The sequence below is a fragment of the Myotis brandtii genome, unplaced genomic scaffold, assembly GCF_000412655.1.
Source record: "Myotis brandtii unplaced genomic scaffold, ASM41265v1 scaffold382, whole genome shotgun sequence".
NCBI classification, from domain to species: Eukaryota; Metazoa; Chordata; class Mammalia; order Chiroptera; family Vespertilionidae; genus Myotis; species Myotis brandtii.
The window spans coordinates 751,440-773,200 of record NW_005364671.1 but is presented as its reverse complement, the minus strand read 5'-3'; the positions used below and the strand labels follow the sequence as shown (position 1 = coordinate 773,200).

At 37.7% G+C, this 21,761-nt stretch overlaps 1 protein-coding gene across 9 annotated transcripts in view; it reads left to right on the top strand.

The window, feature by feature from the left end:
• The window catches only part of OSBPL9 (oxysterol binding protein-like 9), a 124,979-nt gene that overhangs the window by 50,563 nt on the left and 52,655 nt on the right, over positions 1–21,761 (top strand). For all 9 annotated transcript variants that reach the window (XM_005872488.2, XM_005872486.2, XM_005872485.2 and 6 more), the window contains one exon: positions 8,719–8,795. In XM_005872488.2, coding sequence (XP_005872550.1) covers positions 8,719–8,795 — 77 coding nt within the window. The remainder of the gene's footprint in view (positions 1–8,718; positions 8,796–21,761) is intronic.

Below are 21,761 nucleotides of genomic sequence, written 5' to 3'. Positions count from 1 at the left end.
ACTCACGACCTTGGCATATCAGGATGACCCTATAGCCAACTGAGCTACTTGGCCAGGGCTGTATGTATCCTTCTTTCCCTTTTCTGGTCTCTTTTCTGCCAAATTGCCCTTTTTATTGACGTCTGGGTGAGTTCTCTAAAATCATCCTATTCCCCATACTATTTCTACCCTCCGTCAGTATTGTAGGTCTTAAAGATTGCAAACTGAAATCCTAATTTTTCTTAAATTCAAGATTAAGGAATAGTGGCGCCTTTACCAAAACATGGAGTTAAAGTAATTAGGAAACATCTTCTGCAGAAACTAAAATTATTAGGATACATTTACATATAAATTTGGTGAGGATTTTCATTGATTAGAAATAAGTTGATTTAGAAATTTGTGATTGTAGAATGACTTGAAAAGAACCCATTAATCTACATCTGATTTTCATTGTCTGCTTTGACTGAATCAAAGATACCAGCTGCCCAATGAATTGCTGACTCTGTCCAAGAGAAGCTCAGTGTTGCTTCAGATAGTCAAAGTGGAAGCTGTGGGGGAGAAACACTTTTGTCAATATTTACTCAACATTTTGGAGACTTCAGCTAAAACTATTCATAAATCTTTGAGGGGGCCGTTATGGCAGCTTTAAGGCATACTAAAAGCAAAAATAATGATTTCTGCCCTAACCGGTTTGGCTCAGTGGATAGAACGTCAGCCTGCGGACTCAAGGGTCCCAGGTTTGATTCCATTCAAGGGCAGGTACCTTGGTTGCGGGCACATCCCCAGTGGGGAGTGTGCAGGAGGCAGCTGATTGATGCTTCTCTCTCACTGATGTTTCTAACTCTCTAACCCTTTCCTTTCCTCTCTGTAAAAAAAATCAATAAAATATATTAAAAAAATAATGATTTCTTAGGAAATCCAACCTATTTTTAGATTCCAAATATAAAAATGGAACCATAACTGAATAATGAAATCAATGGATCGGTATTTCTCATTCAACAAATATTTATTGAGCACTTGTTTGCCTGGCATGATTCTAGGGGCTTGGGATATATTGACAAATAAAGTAAATAAAGATTCCAGTGGCAGCAGACTGTATATTTCAAAGTGTATGTGTATGTATGTGTGTGTGTGTGTGGGGGGGGGAGGTAAGTACAGAGGAGAAATGAATATGGGGAATATGATGGGTTGGGGATCAGTTTTTAGTATATGCTGGTCAGGAGGTCTCATCATTTGAAGAGATGACAAATTATCATTTATCTGGTAATTGCGAGTTTCAGTTAGTTGCTAAGAACATGCCAAGCTTTGAGAGTTAAGAAATTATGCATCAGATTCCATCCCAGACCTCAGAGAATATGCAGCTGAGCCAGGGAAGGTAAAAAAAGGTAAAAAAAAAAAAAAAAGAGCATTATAGTGTATAGAGGTATTGATAGTATAATAAAGTGCATAGATCATTCTTTCTCTAATGTGATGTCATCACTCTTCTAATTATGATAAGCAGTCTATTTAAACTATGGCTCTTAAATCTTCTGAACATCAAAACATTGGTTTAGATTACTTTAGATTTAGAGTCATATGAATTGGTTTTTCTCTCTCCACACCTCTTTATTACCTTCTATTAAAAATACCCTCTGCCATGGCTGGTGTGGCTCAGTTGGTTGGAGCAACATCCAGTACACCAAAAGGTCTCAGGTTTGACCCCCAGTTGGGGCGAATGGAAGAGGCAACTGATCGATGTTTTTCTCTCTCTAAAATCAACAAAAGCATGTCAGGTGAGGATTAAAAAGAACAAAAACACCCTCTAATCACTCATGCTGTCCAAACTGGTTACAAATTATAGTCAACGGCACTTCCAACCACTTAATTATCTAAATGGAAGGTTTTTATTCAGCATCCCTCTAGCTACCCATCATGTACCCACTCACAAATATATAATGACTATCTATAAAACATGCAAGGTGCTTTGCTAAGTGCTAGAGATACAACAACGAATAAGACCAACAAACTTCTGATTTCTAGAAGCTTTCATTCTAGTAGAGGAGGCAATCAATAAGTAATCAAATAAGATGTCACATATAATATATATCAGTGGTTCTCAAAACTTTTTAGTCTCAGGACCCCTTTCCAAATTTATTGAGGACTCCAAAGAGCTTTTGTTTAATGAGTTAAACCTGGTATTTACCAGGTTAAAAATGAAAACAGGGATTAAAAAATTATTTATTTATTAACTTAAAACAGGGGTGGGGAATGTCTGGGATGTATAAGGCCTGTGAAATCATTTGGTCTGGCCCTGCCAAGGCAACCGTAGGCGGGACTCGAAATTCAATAAATCTAGGAGTTTTTTCATAGCAACATACATTTATATTAAGTGAATAATATTAAGTGAATGATGTTATAAATATCCAAATGGCCCTTGGCAGAAAAAAAGTTTCCCCTATCTTGACTTAATATGTCAATAACAAACTAATTATGCTAATAACATCTTATGAGGAAATAATCATTTTCCCAAACAAGCAAGCAAGCAACACACAGAAAAAACACACAGAAGAATGACATCTTTTAACATTTTTGTAAACCTTTTAAATGTTTGGTTTAATAGAAGACAGCTGGATTCTCGTACTGTTTCTTGCATTCAGTCTTTGTGCTATGTTGTTTTGGTTTAAGTATATAAAGAAATTATAGTTTCATGCAGATATATAGTTACAAAAGGGAGGAGTATTTTAATAGCCTTTTCAGATAATTGTATTATTCTCTGATACTTAAGCAAAACTCAACAAGTGATAGTTTCTTACAGATTAGTTGCAGTGTAGAATCTGTAACTATAACAATGAAATTTATATATGAAAATACCCTATTAGGTTAAAATCCATGGTTTGCCTGGCACTTTGGATGGATCTTTGGTGCCATAGCCTCTATTTATGCTAAGATGCCCGCTGTTCTGCCTCCATTGCTCTTGCACCAAGAGTGCAGATGTCAACACAGTGAAAAAATGAAGGGAGTGTCTTAGTATTATCATGAAAATAATTTAGCCCTAAGGACCCTTGACCTCACTGGCTCCCCAGTGTTACATATCTTATTTCACCTGATTTTCACAGTAGACCTTTGAGTTAGTTGGTGATATTCATTCTTTTTTAAATTTGTGCATACAACTCAGAGGTATTAAGTACTGCCCTCCTGAGGTCACACAAAAGTGTAACTGGGACTTGAACCCAAGTTTTCTGACTAGAAATTTTGGCTCTTGTTCTTTCTATTTCATACTGTCTCCAAAGTGTGTGAAAAGGTTTATATTGTTATCTTGTAAGAAGGACTTTGTCTAGAATAAGTGCATGGGATGAGGCTTATTAACAGTTCTAGGATTGCTTGAAGCCTTGGCACTCCATTTATATGTGCTGCTTTCTAGGTACAATGTCATTGCAAAGTACTAAACTTTTCTGTTTTTATCATCTGGATAATAATCCTATATAATAAAAGCATAGTATGCAAATTGTCCCCTCAACTGGGAGTTGTCTGGGAGTTTGACCAGGGGGCAGGGCCTGCCGGGGGAAGGGAGGGAGTACCCAGCCAGCAGCCCGCAGCAGCTAGGGACCCTACCAGTGCACAAATTTCGTGCACTGGGCCTCTAGTAGTAGTAGTAGTAATAATAATAATAATAATAATACCTATCTCATGTACTGGTTGTGATGACTTAATTAGTTAATACATGTTAAATGTTTAGACGTGTCAGACTGTGCTGACACAAATTAAGTGCTCAATAGTTAGCTTTTCTTATTTACACAGATACAAGACTCAGGCATTTTAGCTGAAGGAACACCTTGAGCAAAAGTTGGGAACTTGAGTCATCTGAGTAGTAAGTTTAATGTAACTGAAATGTAGTGGTTCATGGAGGAGTATGTTGGGAATTATGATAGGAAAGATAGATTTGGACCCTAATTATGGCTGGACTAGACCTATAAACTATTGCTCAACATTGTGCCTCTAATGCATTAGACCAAGCATGTCAAACTTGTGGCCGACGGGCTGCATGCCTCATTTAAATAAAGTAGGCATGCGGCCCGCTTGACATGCTTGCGACAGTGCCTGGCATATGGCATGTATTTACATGTTACCTGAGTATTGAAATATTTGAATATTTGAATAAATTTAAGAAAGGACAGGGCAGATCCTCTTATCATGAGCAACATGCATGAATAAGGTGACATGTTAGCATAGCCCAGAAGAATGAATAGGATTCTAATAAGCAGATACTAGAGGCTATTAGAATGGGTGAAGACAATCCCTTACTAAACAGGGTACCACCCAACCAAGTGATTGTACTTTTTAGGAGACTAAATTACTTGAGATTATGGTCTATCTTATCATTACTCAGACCTCCAACATAATACCTGATGCATATTGAGGCTGCATAGATTTTGAGTAGTTACTCAGCATTTAATCTTGTAAATACTGTTTTTGCATAATGTTTTCATTTCACAAGAACTTTCAAAGAAAAGGAGGCTTTCCTGATTATACAGGCTAATTTTATTTTTACTACTTTTACCAAAAAAAAAAAAAGACAAATAACCACTTATTTTTGCAAACCGTAATTTATTCATAGTAGTTGTATGTCTTAAAGGAGGAGAAAATGTGACTAAGAGAACAGATTCCTAACCAATGGATCAGGAATGGCAAGGTATAGTTTTGGAAACTTGTCTTAAAGTCAGCTTCAAATATGTGTAATATAGAATATGTGAATAGAATCCTGAAAATGTTAAGTATTTTACATACTGGATGGATATTGTTTTTTCTTCTGTACACTTATATTGCTTTCATATAAGCCAGATATTATTAGAAATTAGAATTTAGCAGTAATGCCTTCCCTACTCATTTTCTCTGGCTAATCATTTATTAGATTTATTAATAGAACTTATTTTCTCTTAAGGCTGTGTAGGATAATAATATATTGATATTTTAGTATATGCCAGGCACTGTGGTAAATATTTTAGGGATTAATTATCTCATTTAAACCCCACAATGATCTTATAAGATCTTGGTACTGTTATCATCCCCATAGGTAATATTATCATCCTCAGATTATAGATGAGAATGAATAAGGACAAAGCTAGGCATCAGAGCCAACCTTCTTAGCCTTTATACTAAGAGATACTGAAAAGCAATAGCTTTGTAGGACATTAAAGTAGTCCATTGTTTTTCATACTGCATAGCAATTCTTTAGTGGATTGTGAATCCCATTTGGTGGGCCAGGATCAGCACTTTTAAAGTAGTAAAATATAACAGAAAGGAAATATCAGTGTGTATACATATATGTATATGTATACATTACATGTATTTGTGAGCTATAAATTGTATTTATGTGGATCACAGCCAAACAAAATATGGAACCTACTAGCACAGAGAATGGAAAGAGAACTTGAAAATGTAAGAGGAGAGGTAGGTGCTAGAGATGTGGATTCTAGAGATAAATTGAATGTGTAAACTTTATAAAAAGAGGCAGGAAGAGTTATTAACCTGTCTTTATGGAACATAATATACTATTGACATGTTTTTTTAACTAATTAAATTGGGCCCTTTTAGCAGGGATTTGTTCAAAAGTAATATAGCTTTAATTTTACTTCTAGAGAGTAGGTGGTTTGTAAATGGTATATATCATTACTGTATTTTTATTTCTCATACTAGAGGCCCGTGCACGAATTTGTGCACAGGTGGGGTCCCTCGGCCTGGCTGGTGATTGAGGCCTGTCGGGGGGCCAGCTGGCTGGGGGGGTGACCCCGGGAAGTTGGCCAGCCGGACCCCTGATCGGGGCCTATGGGGTGGGGCGATCTGCAGGGTGGAGGGGCCACGGGAGGTTGGCCAATTAGGGGGCTAGCCAGGGGGAGGGGCCGTGGGAGGTTGGCTGTGGGAGTGCACTAACCACCAAGGGGCATCTCCTGCATTGAGCATCTGCTCCCAGGTGGTCAGTGCATGTCATAGCGACTGGTCAACCGGTCATTCTGTTGTTCCATGGTAATGTTTGCTTAGGCTTTTATATATATACTAGAGGCCCGGTGCATGACATTCGTGCACTGGGGGGTGTGAGGGTCCCTCAGCCCAACCTGCACCCTCTCCAAATCTGGGAGCCCTCAGGGGAGCCCTCTCCAATCCAGGAGTTTCTGTCTGTCTTTGCAATCATATGAGCGAATTGTCTGAGACCCCAACTCAGTTTGGTTTGTTGCTCACAGAATAATAGAGACATTTTTTTTTCTTTGCTTCATTGGTGGAGATTTCCTGGAAGTTTTAGGATATCTTTTCTTTAATTTTTCCTAGACACTCTGATTTTACTTATGTCTCTCACCTTTGCTTTCCCTCCATTCCCCACGGCAACAGTAACGTGCTCCAGGCTCACTTTGCTCTAGTGTCAAGGAGATCTGTCTGCCACCAGAACTATGATTCCCAGAATTCCTGGTGCTCCCCATGATCTTGGTTTTCCCTTCCGGCTCTGTCTCCATCCCATGGCCTCCCACTCTGCCAAGCTCTCCCTCTCTGCTCTCCATCTGGTGGCTTGGGGAACCAATTTACCCAAGCCGTTCCACTCTCCGCCAGCTCTCCCCCTCTGCTCCCCCCCCCCATGCCTGTGTATGCAAATTAACCGTAGTGACAGTCAATTTACATGTTTCTGTTATTATATAGGATAGATGAACAAATAACTTATTATGATTGAGTAAACAGACTTTATTAGTACTTCATATACCCAAAGATATTTCCCTCGTAGATCCAGTAGGGTAGAGGTTTGTTTACTGGCTCAGGGCAGAATGGGAAAAAGTAGGCTAGGTTAGTCAGGATATTAGAATATTGAATTTTCAGCTGGAAGGGATAATTTTGTCCAAGCCTCCAATTTATTTTTAAATTATTATAAAAAACACATAACATTAAAATTATCAACTGAACTATTTTTAAATTCAGTAGTGTTAAGTATATTCACTATACTGCAACAATCTCTAGAACTTGATCTCATGACACTGAAACTCTATACCAGTTAAATACTAATTCCCCCTACTCCTTCTCCCCAGCTCATTTCTATGATTTTGATTACTTTATTATTTACTTTTGTTTATAAGTTTTATTTATTTTTGTTAATTCTCATCCAAGGACATTTTTTGCATTGGTTTCTAGAGAGAGTGGAAGGGAGGGAGGAACGGGGGCAGAGAGAGACAGAGAGAATAGAAATTGAGAAATAAAAATAAAGGCATAGAAAGGAAAGGGACAGACATAATAATGCTAATGGCTAGGGGTATTTTGAATAGCTGAGAGAGAGAGAAAGAAAGAAACAGGAAGAGAGAGGGAAGGAGAAAGGAGGGAGGGAGGGAGGGAGGGAGGCAGAGAGAGAGAGAGAGAGAGAGAGACAGACAGAGAGAGAGAGAGAAACATCAATGTGTCATCAATTGGTTGCCTCCTGCATGTGCCGGCCAGGGATCTAACCCACAACCCTGGTACGAGCCCTTGACCAGGAATCAAACCCACAACCTTCCAGTGCACTGGAGGATGCTCTAATTAGCTGAATCACCCAGGCTGTTTTATTCTTTTTTTAAAAAAATATTTTTATTGATTTCAGAGAGGAAGGGAGAGGGAGAGAGAGAGATAGAAACATCAATGATGAGAGAGAATCATTGATCGGCTGCCTCCTGCACGCCCCCTGCTGGGGATCAAGCCCGCAACTTGGGCATGTGCCCCTAACTGCAATTGAACCCGGGACCCTTCAGTCTGCAGCCGGCCTATTTTATTCTTAATCTCAAGGTGCAACCCTTTGAGGTCCCAGTCAAAACATGAAAGTCCTCAAAGTTGGTGGGCCAACGTCTCCAACTTTTGGCCTTACAAGGCTGTTTGTTTGTTTGTTTAGTTTATAAACAACAGAAATTTATTTCTCACAGTTCTAGAGGATAGGAAGTCCAAGATCAAGGTGCCTGCAGATTCAGTGTCTAGTGAGGATGTGTTTCCTGGTAGATGGGCATCTTCTCATTGAATCCACTTGTGGTAGAGGGGTGAGAAAGCTCTTTGGGGATATATATATATATAATTTTCCTTTTCATTGAGTTTGTTGGGGTGACATTGGTTAACCAAAATTATACAGGTTTCAGGTGCACAATTCCATTACACATCATCTGGATACTGAATTGTGTGTTCACCATCCCAAGTCAACTCTCTGTCCATCACCATTTATCCCCCCTATATTTTTATTTTTAAATAGACTTTATTTTTAGAGCAGTTTTAGGTTCACAGGAAAATTGAGTGGAAAGTACCTAGGGGTTCTTATATACCGCCTGCCCACACATACTGACAAAGCTTTTGAGTAATTGCTTAGTCACAATTCCTCTCATGGAATTTACAATTCTGCTAGAAGAATAGTGGCCCTAAATACCAGGCTTATCTTCTGGATGTTTGTCTTCTCCTAGATCTTGCCCTGTTAATTCTTTATTACCTTGCTTTTTTTTTCCTGATAGCTTCAGCCAGTTGTTTTTAAATAATTATTCCAGCTTTTCTAGTTCTCAGTGGAAAAGTAAGCTTAGCTATTATAGAACACAGTTATTCCCTTTGTTATAAATTGCTATGAGTAGATTGCATATTCAGAAAGGATAGAAGGGTGACTCGATTAAGGAAATGCACAATTAATAACCTCTTATTAGCATCATGGTTTAAAATTTTACTTTCAATATTCTAGAGCTATATTGTAGAAATTACTATTTTAATTTTTATAATCATTTATTACAGCTCGTGATGCTGATGAACGAGAGAAGTGGATCCATGCCTTAGAAGAAACAATTCTTCGGCATACTCTTCAGCTTCAAGTAAGAGCCTTTACATGGCTTGTGGATAGTTCATTAGTTTTTGTTTTCTGTTTTCTTAAATAACTGTGATATGATGTAATGAAAAGTTTTCATTTCTGAGTCACTTATTCTTGCATTTACAGTGTTATAATATACTAGTGGCCCAGTGCACGGATTCATGCACATTGAAAAGAAATTAAGTAGAAGAAATATTTTAATATCGCTATTCGCCCTTTCTTTATAATAGAAGTATCAGAGATTAAAGAAAATTAGTGAAATGTATATGAAAATAATGTATAAATTGATTAATAAATAAACAATAACAATATGATATAACAACAACAAAGACATGATATAAAAACAACAAAAATATGATATAAAATCATTGATAAGAACAATGACTGGTAAATTGATTAAACTTATTCTAATATCTCCCTGTATGCCACATTAAGAGTAAAAACACTTTCAGAGTGCTTGACTAATTTCCCTTGTGATGAAGTACGTATTTACAACTTTAACGTCACACGTTCTTCGAACTCAAGAGAAAGCAACATATAACTGACCATGTCCGAAAACAGGTTCAGGTAGGAATATTCCTACTCTGTCTAGAGTTTGTCCTTGTGATTTATTAATAGTCATTACAAATGCTGGCATCACGGGAAACTGTCATCGAATTAATTTAAATGGGAGGCCAGTGTCAGACGGGGACAAATATTGCGCATGTGGGAGTCAACGTTTATTTTTAAATTGCCAGTGCGCGTCATATGTACCAGCCGATCGGTCGGATGGACGGTCAGACAGACAGATGGCCGGTCACTTAGCCTTTTATATTAATATATAGTAAAGTTGTCATTTTCTTGTGCTTTCTGTAGGGTAAGATACTGATTTTTGTTTAGAGACAAGACAGTGCAAGGCAATGTTGAAGGGAAATGCTATGTTAAAATGTGCCAGATTCCTTTTTTAAATTTAGTACCTATACTTGGTTATTGATATAACCAAATTACATAAAAAGCATTGACAACAGGTACGTGCTAAGAAGCTGACCTACATTTTTTGTTAAGGGATTTGGCAATTACCATATGTGTTGGATAGTACTCTTTGAGATGAAAGGGAAATAAAAATCCCAAACTGGTTAAGAAAAAAGCAAATCTGGCTTAAGTGTGGTTTGAAGTAGGCACTTAAACAATGTCATGAGGATCCAGATCCCCATCTCCATTTCTAGGTTCGTGTTCTGAGTTGGCTTCATTTTTAGTTAGGTTCTCCTTTTTTTGGTGGTAAGGTGGTTGCAACAATTTCATCCTGCCCTTATTGGAACGTTCTGGATGTGATAGGATTAATAGGATTTGTGCTGATCATCACCAGTCATTTTCCCCGTCCTGACTAATCACAGTGTCATAGTCGTGTTCCACCCCTGGAGCTGATATGTTATCTGCTTCATCAGAACACATTGCTGATGGGGTGGAAGATGGTTGTGGTTCCCCCACCCCCCTGTAAAGTCAGAATAAGGAACAAAAGATGCTGGGTGACAAAAACACCAAATGTCTACTCTGCCATACTGAAGCTAGTTCTCTATGTTTATTCTCCAGTGAAAGAGCTTATATTGTGGCATACATAGGATTTTGTTTTGATTTACAGGATTGAATTATAGAAAACTGAACTCTTATGACCCTTTCTCTCTACTTATCTTTGTCCCATACCAGGAATTGGCTTGAAAAGACAAGGTAGAATAGGGCATCCTACAACATGGGGAGCTCCCCATCACTTGAAAGTATTCAAATAGAAGCTTAAAAAACATTATTCCAAGATATGATTATTAAGAGATTAAGAAATGAATATGAGCTGAACTAGGAGATCTACAAATTACTGTATGAGCTATGCTTTTTATTTACTTACTTTATTATTTTTATGATGATGAAAAACATATAACATATAATTTTTCCATCTTTTTTTTTCCATTATAGTTCACATTCAATATTATTATGAATTAGTTTCAGGTACACAACATAGTGGTTAGACAATCATATACTTTACAGAGTGGTCCCCCTAATATTTCAAGTATCTCCCCCCCACCCCCCATACATAGCTATTACAATATATATATTTTTTCCTCCATTGACCTCTCTCTGGCCACTCCCACCCCCTAGTACATGCCCTCATCCCCCTAGTGGCTGTGTCCATTGGTAATGCTTATATGCATGTATACAAGTCCCTCTGAGGTTTGACAGTCAGAAGGATGCTTCTCTGTTTCAACATAAAGCTTTATGAGCTTTTGATAAGAAGATAGCTTATGTGTCTTTGGGAATAACAGGAAGAAAAAGATAACTTTGAGAAGTCTTAGACTCTGATAGTTTTCATATTTTAAAATACATATGATACAAAATAATTCTTTTTTTAAAAATTGATTTCAGAGAGGAAGGGAGAGGGATAGTGAGATAGAAACATCAATGATGAGAGAGAATCATCAATCGGCTGCCTCCTGTACGCCCCCTACTGGGGATCAAGCCCACAACCCAGGCATGTGCCCTTGGCCAGAATCGAGCCTGAGACCCTTCAGTCTGCAGGCTGACGCTCTAGCCACTAAGCCAAACCAGCTAGGGCCAAAATAATTCTTTATATATTTTTTCTAAAGTTAAGCATGCAGAGTATAGGACCTTTAGAAATTTGTAATTAACTGTTAATTTGATTGACAAAAAGGTAAAGATTCTCTTCTTACAGATAGTGAAGTGTGATGAAGAACCTGACTTTGGTGCCAACTCTTGACATTGAACTTACTCTCTCTCAGTTCAAGTGTCCTCATCTATAAAACAAGGAAAATAAAATACCTACTTTATAGGGTTGTTTTGACAATTAAATGAGTTAAATGCACATTTGTTGAAACAATGCCTAGCTGTCATAAGAACTTGATAAATGTTAATTGCATCACTAATACAACAATTACTCTCAGCATTTCCCCTCCCAGAACTTGGCCTTTTAAATAGTGCTCAATAATGGTTAGTTAAATGAAGAAATAATTGAAGAAATTTAGGAGCAAGCAGATGATGTATGGATTGCTTTTCCATTGTTGTCTATTGAGTACTTTGAAATGTATAACATACTATTAGGCTCTGTGGAGTAGGCATTCATAGAGTTTTCTTCCATATGTGTGTGGGAAAGGGTATTTGCATTTATTTTTTCATTGAGTTTCATCTCTATGTTAGCCATTAAGCTATACTGTTTTTTGCCTTGTCTTTACTAAGAGCTCCACCGCCTCCATAATATTGAATTTAAAAGTGTTTTCTCTTTAACTATAATTTTCTTGTCTTCAGCCTCGTCTACCACTTTACTTCTGCACTTTTCTTCTCTTGTTTTAGTCTGAGCTCTACTTCTCCATTTTTCCTTGGCCATTTAGTACCTTTCAGTTTTAGTTATTTCACTCCTGTGTGAGCTTATGATCAGTTTCTTCAGTATTGATCTTACTATCACCCTAAGAATTTCTTATCACTGGACTTTTGTTTGTTTGTTTTTTTGTTAATCCTCACCTGAGGATATTTTTCCATTGATTTTTAGAGAAAGTGGAAGGGAGGGAAGGGAAGCCCAGAATTCCAGTGTTTAAAGTATTCCTATATAATAAAAGGCTAATATGCAAATCGACCGAACAGTGGAACTACCGGTTGCTGTGACACGCACTGACCGCCAGGGAACAGACGCTCAATGCAGGAGCTGCCCCCTGGTAGTCAGTGAGCTCCCACAGGGGGAGTGCCACTCAGCCAGAAGCCGGGCTCATGGCTGGTGAGCGCAGCAGTGGTGGCGGGAGCATCTCCCGCCCCCATGGCAGCGCTAAGGATGTCCAATTGCAAGCTTAAGCCATCAGTCTGACATCCCCCAAGGGCTCCCAGACTGCGAGAGGACGCAGGCTGGCCTAAAGGACACCCCTCCCCCCAAAGTGCATGTATTTCTTGCATCGGGCCTCTAGTTAAATCATAGTGTTATTTAATGTGGCAAACCTAAATCTAGGTATGGACTTCTTAGGTTTAAAATATTACAGAACTAACTATACCTCCAAAAGAAAATTGCAAATTATATATAAACAAAACAATAAAATCCAAATTAACATTCATGTAATGTGATGAATGATAGTGCCTTGCTAAAAGTGCATTACTGCTTACAATGTGAAGATGGTTCTGACAGGGTATAGATTCTTTTTAAGTTTGGCATGCATACACTACTGTGTGGAATAAGATAATTCTGTCATCTCACCACTTTCTTTTCTGACTGCTGGGAAACCTTCATTTGTACAGCATGTGCCAGGAGGTCAGTTGGATCTTACTTCACATATATGTAATTTACATGATAAAGGCTCTTCTGTGATAAGTAGTGTTAAGTGGTTGGTGCCAACTTGATTATAAACAAAAACATGGGCACTGAAATAGCTTGGTAGCATTTGTACTTAACATTGTTAACTGAGCTGATTCAGTGTGTGGTCCCTGACTTATGATGGTTCAATTTACCCAAGAAACTTTACTTTGAATTTTGCTCTTTTCTCCTGCTAGCAGTGTGTGGTACAATACTCTTGTGATGCTGGATAGTGGCAGTGAGCTGCAGCTCCCAGGCAGCCATGAGATCGTGAGGATCAACAACAGACACTCTATAGCAGTGGTTCTCAACCTGGGGGTCGAACGACCCTTTCACAGGGGTCGCCTAAGACCATCGGAAAACACATATATAATTACATATTGTTTTTGTGATTAATCACTATGCTTTAATTATGTTCAATTTGTAACTATGAAAATACATCCTGCATATCAGATATTTACATTATGATTCATAACAGTAGCAAAATTACAGTTATGAAGTAGCAACAAAAATAATTTTATGGTTGGGTGTCACCACAACATGAGGAACTGTATTAAAGGGTCGCGGCATTAGGAAGGTTGAGAACCACTGCTCTATAGTATACTCATTGTGTTAGGATATTTTGCCCAACTGTAGGCTAATATAAGTGTTCTCAGTATGTTTAAAGTAGGCTAGGCTAAGCTATGATGTTCTATAAGTCAGGTTTATTAAATGCATTTTCAACTTAATGATATTTTCAATGTATGATAAGTTTATTATAAGTTGAGGAACATCTTACTAATTTTTATAGTTATCAGAAATGAAAACACAGAAGATTGTAGTAGAGACTTTTTAGATCTCAGTTTGAAAACACTGATGTAGATGTCTAATTGAGTAGTATAGACCTTTAAAATTTTTACTTTTATGCTGTAAGTGAAATGCTATTTAAAATTTTTTTATACTAAATGGCTTCTGTAATTATTCTTTGGGTCAAGAAATTGGGCTATAATTGTCCCAAATACTAGTAAATAAGTTTATGTAGGCCACTGTAAATTGTATCTTAGGTCGCTATTAAATTGGAATTTTATTGCTACTGTCTTGTAATTGTATAGTTTTTGCTCTTTACTATTTGTTCACTATCCATTGGCTTTGATCTCAAGTCCCTAGAGAGCAAGGGCATGATACCTTGTATAAGAATATGGCTGAGGGGAATAGGGAGCACTAGTAGAAATCTCATCAGAAATGCCATTGAAACTGTAGATAAAAACATCATTATCCATAAAGGAGATGTGATAGACTTCAGATTTCAAATCATTATCAAGGCTGGAAAAACAATAGAGCCATTCTGAAACTTTAAAAAAATGAAATACTTCTGTATGATAATTATATCTGTCAAACTTTTATTATAGACAAACACAAATTTAGTATTTAGTGTGCAGTTTAGCAGACTAGCTAAGAAATTAGTCATTAGTATTAGGACCTTGATTCTACCTTCTTTTCTATAATGCTGTTTGTCTAACTGAGTAACTAAGATTAATAAATGTTTAGTATTCTTCTTGGGTGTTGCGCTACTTCACTGAAGATTAGCTTTTTAAAAAAATATATTTTTATTGATTTCAGAGAAGGGAGAGGGAGAGAGAGATAGAAACATCAATGATGAGAGATGCCAGAGCTGACCAGCAGACCCTGAGCGACAAATGAATGGATTACTCTGACACAACATTTGCTGTGAAAGAGAGGGCTAAGGGACTCCCTGACTAAAGGAACCAGACAGCCCTGATTGCCTGCCTCATTAGGCTTTTATTGTAGCAGCAGTTTGAGATAAAGTTTATCTTTTAGATACAATCAGTAGGGTAAGTAATATTGGGAGGGCACATGTGTTTGTAGTGTCCTTTAAGCAAGGACACCCAAAGATTAAGCATAAGGATTCTTATAAACCCCTGGGGGTCTGCACATGCACAGACTTGTTTGGAAAGGTCAAGGAATAATTAGGGGTGCCAACTTTGGCACTCCCCTAAGTCGGAATTCCGATAAACAGAGTGGACGGTCTTCTGCACACTTCCCTTTTCTCAGAATGTCCTTACAAACTTTCCAACCAAGTCTCATGCTTCCCCCAAGAGAGAGAATTACTGATAGGCTGCCTCCTGCATGCCCCACCCTGGAGATCGAGCCCACAACCCGGGTATGTGCCCTTGACCAAAATCAGACCCAGGACCCTTCAGTCCACGGGCTGACACTTTATCCACTGAGCCAAACCAGCTAGGGCTGAAGATTAGCTTTTGAACATATATTTCCAATTTTTCAATATGCACATATCTGTTTAGTACCATTGTAGTGTTTCCCTGGCCTCAGTTATTTTTGTATCATGTGGAAAAATAGATATGTTTTGTTTTTCTCCCTTGAGGCTCTTTGTGTCCCAAAGGAAATGACTACAATATAGATGTGTCATCTCTTTCATAGGTAAAGGGGTTTGGCGATGTAGCCAGTTACTTGGATCTACTATAACAAAGGAAAATTCTTCTAAAGGCTATTGCCAATGTTGTTATTACTGAGGGCAGTAAAATTTATGACTCCTAAATTATAACTTAGTAGTCTAGGATTCACTTTTTAAATTAATTCTATTGTACTGGTAGTGGACCACCTATCTCAAACATTGGGAAACAACTACACAGATGGCACAGTTTTATAGAAGCTAAAGGTTATTTCTTTAACGGCCAGAAATTTATTTTAACTGTGTCTTTTTATGGGAATCTCTTAGGACTTATATATTTTCTTACCTTCTCTTTATAAAAATAAAGTGCATGTTCAATTCAGAACATAAAGAGAATATGTTTCAGAAAAGTTATTTATTTGGTAAATATTTATCAAACACTTCATGTGTTCCATGCACTATTATAGTTGTACAGGATATCATTGTGAGTAAACGACATATTGTCCTTGCCTTCACAGAACTCAGTCTAGTATAGAGAATAAAGATAATAATGAGGATTGAATTTTTGAAGACCATAATAATGACATAAGTTGTGCTTTTTAAAGTTGTTAAACTATGTGGAAATATATAAAATAAAAGCAGTAGCTTTTCCCACACCCCTTTTTTAGAGATGAATGCATAGTTTTCATTTAACTTCCTAATTCTAATGTGAAGTTAGAATGCATAAAAGCTAGAGCATTTACAATGAAGAGTATGCAGTACAAGCCATTTCACTCATCTTATGGCAAGGAGCTGTGTACTTCTAACGAAATTTGTCAACTCATGTGCTTTTAATGAAATCTATAAGTTGTTTCAGAAGAAAGTTAAATGACTAATGCAGATTTTACTTGTAGGGGCAATAGTACCTATCTAATTTTTTAAATTGAGTGGTGCTGAAAGGTTCACATAGAAAAACATCAGCCTCTACACTTTCTTTGTTCTGCTTGCCAGACTAGCCATTTTCAACCTTTTTATGCAGCTCTTTTTATAGCATGGTACCTGGACTTTCAGTCATGAAACAGACATGTATTAGGTATGCTAAAGATACAGTGGTAAACAAGGCAATACTGTATACTATCATAGCTATTGTGTGGTGTTTATTTCTAACTTTGAACAAATATTTCTTTTTGTTTCGATAATGTATTGAGAATTGTAAATAATTTACAAACTTTTGGAACATGGTGGCCTTGATCATAAGGTAGGGACTGCTTCTACCACATGCTAAGTAGTTTATTTGTTCCATTTGGCCAAGTTTCTATATGGAAACTTCTTGGCTGACTTTAATTTTTAGATTTCTGGTTATTGATCAGACAAAATAGTGGAGCTGCATATACTGCTTCCAAGAGTTGTCATTTTTCTATGAAGTATTTTTTAAATATATTTTTATTGATTTCAGAGAGGAAGGGAGAGGAAAAGAAAGATAGAGACATCAATAATGAGGGAGAATCATTGATCGGCTGCCTCCTGCACGCCCCCTACTGGGGATTAGGCTCACAACCCTGACATGTGCCCTGACCAGGAATTGAACCATGACCTCCTGGTTCATAGATCGATGCTCAACCACTGGACTACACTGACCAGGGGCAAGAGTTGTCTTTTAATGTTACCTGCTCCAACCATTTGGCCTGAGTTGCTAGGCAAATTCCTAGGGAAACTATGATTTTTTTAAAACCTATTTTTTCTTTTTTTCTCTCCTATTTCTATCATAAATACTTGTCATCTATGTCTAAGATGACGTAAGAGGAGGATGTGATTTTAGGTAAACATTAGTAGACTCTCTGGCAGAAATAATATTTTTGAAAGTAGTACATAATACATGAATTCTGTATAAAATGTTCTTTGCATCTTTTGCCGAAACCGGTTTGGCTCAGTGGATAGAGCGTCGGCCTGCGGACTGAAGGGTCCCAGGTTCGATTCCGGTCAAGGGCATGTACCTGGGTTGCGGGCACATCCCCAGTGGGAGATGTGCAGGAGGCAGCTGATCGATGTTTCTCTCTCATCGATGTTTCTAACTCTCTGTCTCTCTCCCTTCCTCTCTGTAAAAAATCAATAAAATATATTAAAAAAAATAAAAATAAAATGTTCTTTGCATCTTTAAAGCTATAGGTAAAATTGGCCTATTTTTTACTCAATAGACTTCTTGTCATATTAAATACCCCTTCATTCTGAATCTTAGTGTTTGTATTTTTCTTAGATTATTTTATGTAAAACAGTCTGCATCTGATGAGATGCAGTCAGAGGGAAATTTAGAATTTCGTGAGGTTTTTTTTAGTTTTTCTTGTTTTGTATTTCTAGTTTTATTGAGAAATAATTGACATACATTACTATATAAGTTTAAGGTGGGTGTACAGTATGATTTTTTTTTGTACTTGATCACCATAGTCTGTTCTTCATCTTGAACAACAATACAAATAAATGCCAGTTTAATTTAATCATTTGGTTATGTAATTCAAAAATAAGTATTGAAGATCCTTTGATACATGGGTAGATAATCAGTTGTCATATATGGGTTTAAGGCATTGGTCACTTAACTTTCTTCTAAAATAACTTGTAGATTTCTTGAAAAACATGGAGTTCCAAAATTTGCTTATAAGTCCTACAGTTTCTTGGAATAAAATCAGTAAAGTTGACTTGTATTGTGTAACTACTCTTCATTATAAATGCTACATCTTTTATGTACAGTAACTTTACACAAGGATTAGGAAAATGAGAACTATATACCTATAACAAATAGTTATCTCTAGTATGAAACTGTGGACTATAACTGTGACCTCTTTAAATATATATGCAATTGAAGAAAACTCATTAAGAGACTGTCATAAATCATATTCTCAATTGCCATTACCCTTAATCTTAACACTTAAACCTATCAATAAAAAACTGATGATAATTGTATCTAAATTATCCAATTAAATTTTTACTCAACTATTTACATTAAACTGTCAAAATGCAGTGCATTAGATTTAGAAACTAGTGACCTATGATGATGGTGATGGGAGATTTGGAGGATACTTGAACAAAAAATAACACTTGGGAAGACACTGTTAAATACAAAGTCCTTGATGACCCACCCCATAGGTCTTTTTGTCTAGTTGGGGAGATAAAGCCTAAGCACATGAAAGAACTGCTAAGCAAGAGTTATATAAATAAGTACTCTGTCTCTTATATAAGGGTCAAACAGTACAATACATAGACAGAATTAGAGAGGTCTGCTTTTTTCCCCTGGCCTGGAGAACTGTGTGATCAGCTAATATTGAATTAAGTCCTTTGACCTGCTCAGGTACAAAATTAGCTGCTAGAAAAGCAGATACTAAAAAAAACTTAAAAGGGTGTCATTGTAAGTTGTTGGATATTAACCATGTCCATCTGGCAAAATGAATGTTTTTTTCCTACATCACTGTTTATAGTTTAATATTTATCACAGAATTATTTATTTTCAGAATCTATTCCCATATGAAATCCAGGCATTTAGCTAAATAACTGAGGATATGATGTTTAACAAAATCAGATACGTAGATCCTTGCCCTATTGAGCTTACAGTCTGGTAGTGAATAAACATTTATCAAAGAATAATGGAAATAAAATAACCTGATTAAAAATGGGCATTAAATCTGAATAGACATTTTTTCAGAGAAGACATACAGATAGCCACCAGATACATGAAAAGATGCGCAACATTGTTCAAGATCTGGGAAATGCAAATCCGAACCACAGTGAGAGATCCATTCACACTTGTTAGCATGGTTAGAATTATTTAAAAACAAGAAATAACAACTGTAGGTGAAGATGTGGAGATAAGGGATCTCTTGTGCACTCTTGTGCAACCACTATGGAAAACAGTATGGCGGTTCCTTAAAAATTAAATATAGAACCTCCATATGATTCAATAATTTCACTTCTGGGTATTTGTCTGAAGAAAACAAAAACACTAATTCAAAAAATGGACCCCCATGTTCATTGCAGCATTATTTACAATAGCCAAGATATGGAAACAACCTAAGTGTCTGTTGATGGATGAATGGATAAAGAAATTGTAATGCGCGCGCGCGCGCACACACACACACACACACACACACACACACACTATAGGATATTATTCAACCACAAAAAAGAATGAAATCTTGTCATCTGAGACAACATGGATGGACCTGGAGGGCATTATGCTAAGTGAAATAAGTCACAGAGATAGACAAGCTCATACAGAAAATAAATTGGTGGTTGCAAGAGATGGGAGTGGGGGCAGGTGGGAGAAATGTGTGAAATGTTTTCTGTTTTTTAGTTTAAGTAAATTGAACAAAATTTTTTTTTAAAGAATAATGCAAATAGAAAGCAGAACAGTGTTTGGAGGGATTGACTGCTTAAGGAGCACTGGGAAATTTTATGGCGATGGGAATGTTCTATGTCTTACTTTATAGTTACATGTGTGCATATACTTATGAAAGTATATTGAATTGTACATCTAAAATGGATGCATTTTATTGTATGCAAATTCAAATTCAATGAAGTTAAAAAGGAATAACTCAAATGCATGTAAAATAGCTGTGATAAGTTTCACATAGGAGAGTTGCTTGGGCTATGAGAACATAATAGGAAGAATTCACATAGGCAGGGAGATGATGAGTAGAAGTAAATTAAGTGAAGGTTGGGATTGTTGTCAAGGGGAAAGTGTAAAAGACAGAATAAACGCATGTGCCAAGATCCTGAGGTTGGAAGGTTTGTGGCAAGTTGTGGAAACTTGAAAAGGGTCATTGTGTGAAGTACAGAAAATGAGGGAGTAGAGCCCTAGTCGATTTGGCTCAGTAGATAGATAGAGCATCAGCCCACAGACTGGAGAGTCCTGGGTTTGATGCCCATCAAGGGCACATACCTGGGTTACAGGTTCCCCGGCCAGGTGAATGCAGGAAGCAACCAATGTGTGTGTCTCTCTCTCCCGTTCCCTTCCACTCTCTCTAAAATCAGCAGGGGGGGGGGGGATATCCTTGGGTGAGGAATTACAAAATGAGGGAGTGGAAGGTATAAGATGGAGCAGGCCGGCAGGAGGGGCTAAACCTTATAGGCCATTATTAAAGACTGACCTGTATCCTAAGCACAGTGAGAAGCAGTTGAAGTTCTTTAATTGGGGGGCTTGGGTTGTTGAGGGTGTAATGAAATTGGAGGAGCTAGGGTAGATTCAGGAAGACTTTACTAAGATTATTGCAAGTGGCCTGGACCTGTAATTGTGAGGTGTTGATGGAGAGATGTAGACAGAACTGATAAAGTATTTAGGAGGTAAAAATGACAGAACTTGGTGATGGATTGAATGTGAGATGAGGAAGGCGGTAAGGGCTGCTTGATTTATGGTTAGCATATTAGAGTGGATGGTAGTGGTTTTTGTTTACAGAGATAGGGAACTCTGGAAGAGGACCAGACTTTTGAGGACTGCATGCAGGAAGAAGTGCTTTTGATATTGAACATTTTGAAAAAACTTGCATAAAACAAACTGAAGGTATCTTTAACACAGAGTTCAGCAAGCATTTATTGAGCCTTTTGTGCAATCTGCGCTATGCTAGTTGTTAATGTAGGGGGTACCAGTAGAGCACAATTTATTAGACCCTTGGGAGTTTAATAGAGCTACAGGTGTATATAAGCCATAAAGAAAAATAGAAAGAGCAGTAAAGAAGATTGTCCTTCAGGAAGTTAAGGATTTATGCCTGTGACTTCCTGCATTTTAGATTGATAATTTCCTGTTGAGGTCTGAACTTTTGATCTAATTTGACGTTAAGACCTTTGGATTCCTGAAGCATCTTCCTTCACAAGCCACCTCCATACCTCACGGAGCTGTAGCACAGCAGCAGGCCCACGATGCTCCCGGAGTTTTAAATAAAACAGGCACCAGAGCTTGTTTATGATAGTGTCTCCTCCTCCCCTCTCTCCCTCCCCCCTTCAGCACTTCCCCGCAAGCGAAACAAACAACTTTCCGGAAGTAAGCGAAGGCAGTTACCGAGATGACACTTCGCCCCACAGCTGACAAAACATTTGGAGGTGGTAGGTGTGCTAGAACCACCGCCAAGTGGAGTGAAGCACGTTTACGTCTGTGACCCGGTCCTCGCGTAGGCGCCCTCTATGGGAGTCGCCGGCCCAAGGCTGGGGAGCCTAGCGGAGCTCTCTCTCTCCAGCGATGCCCGCCTTTTCCTGGGGGCGGCAGCTGCCAGTTGCGAGGCGTCGGC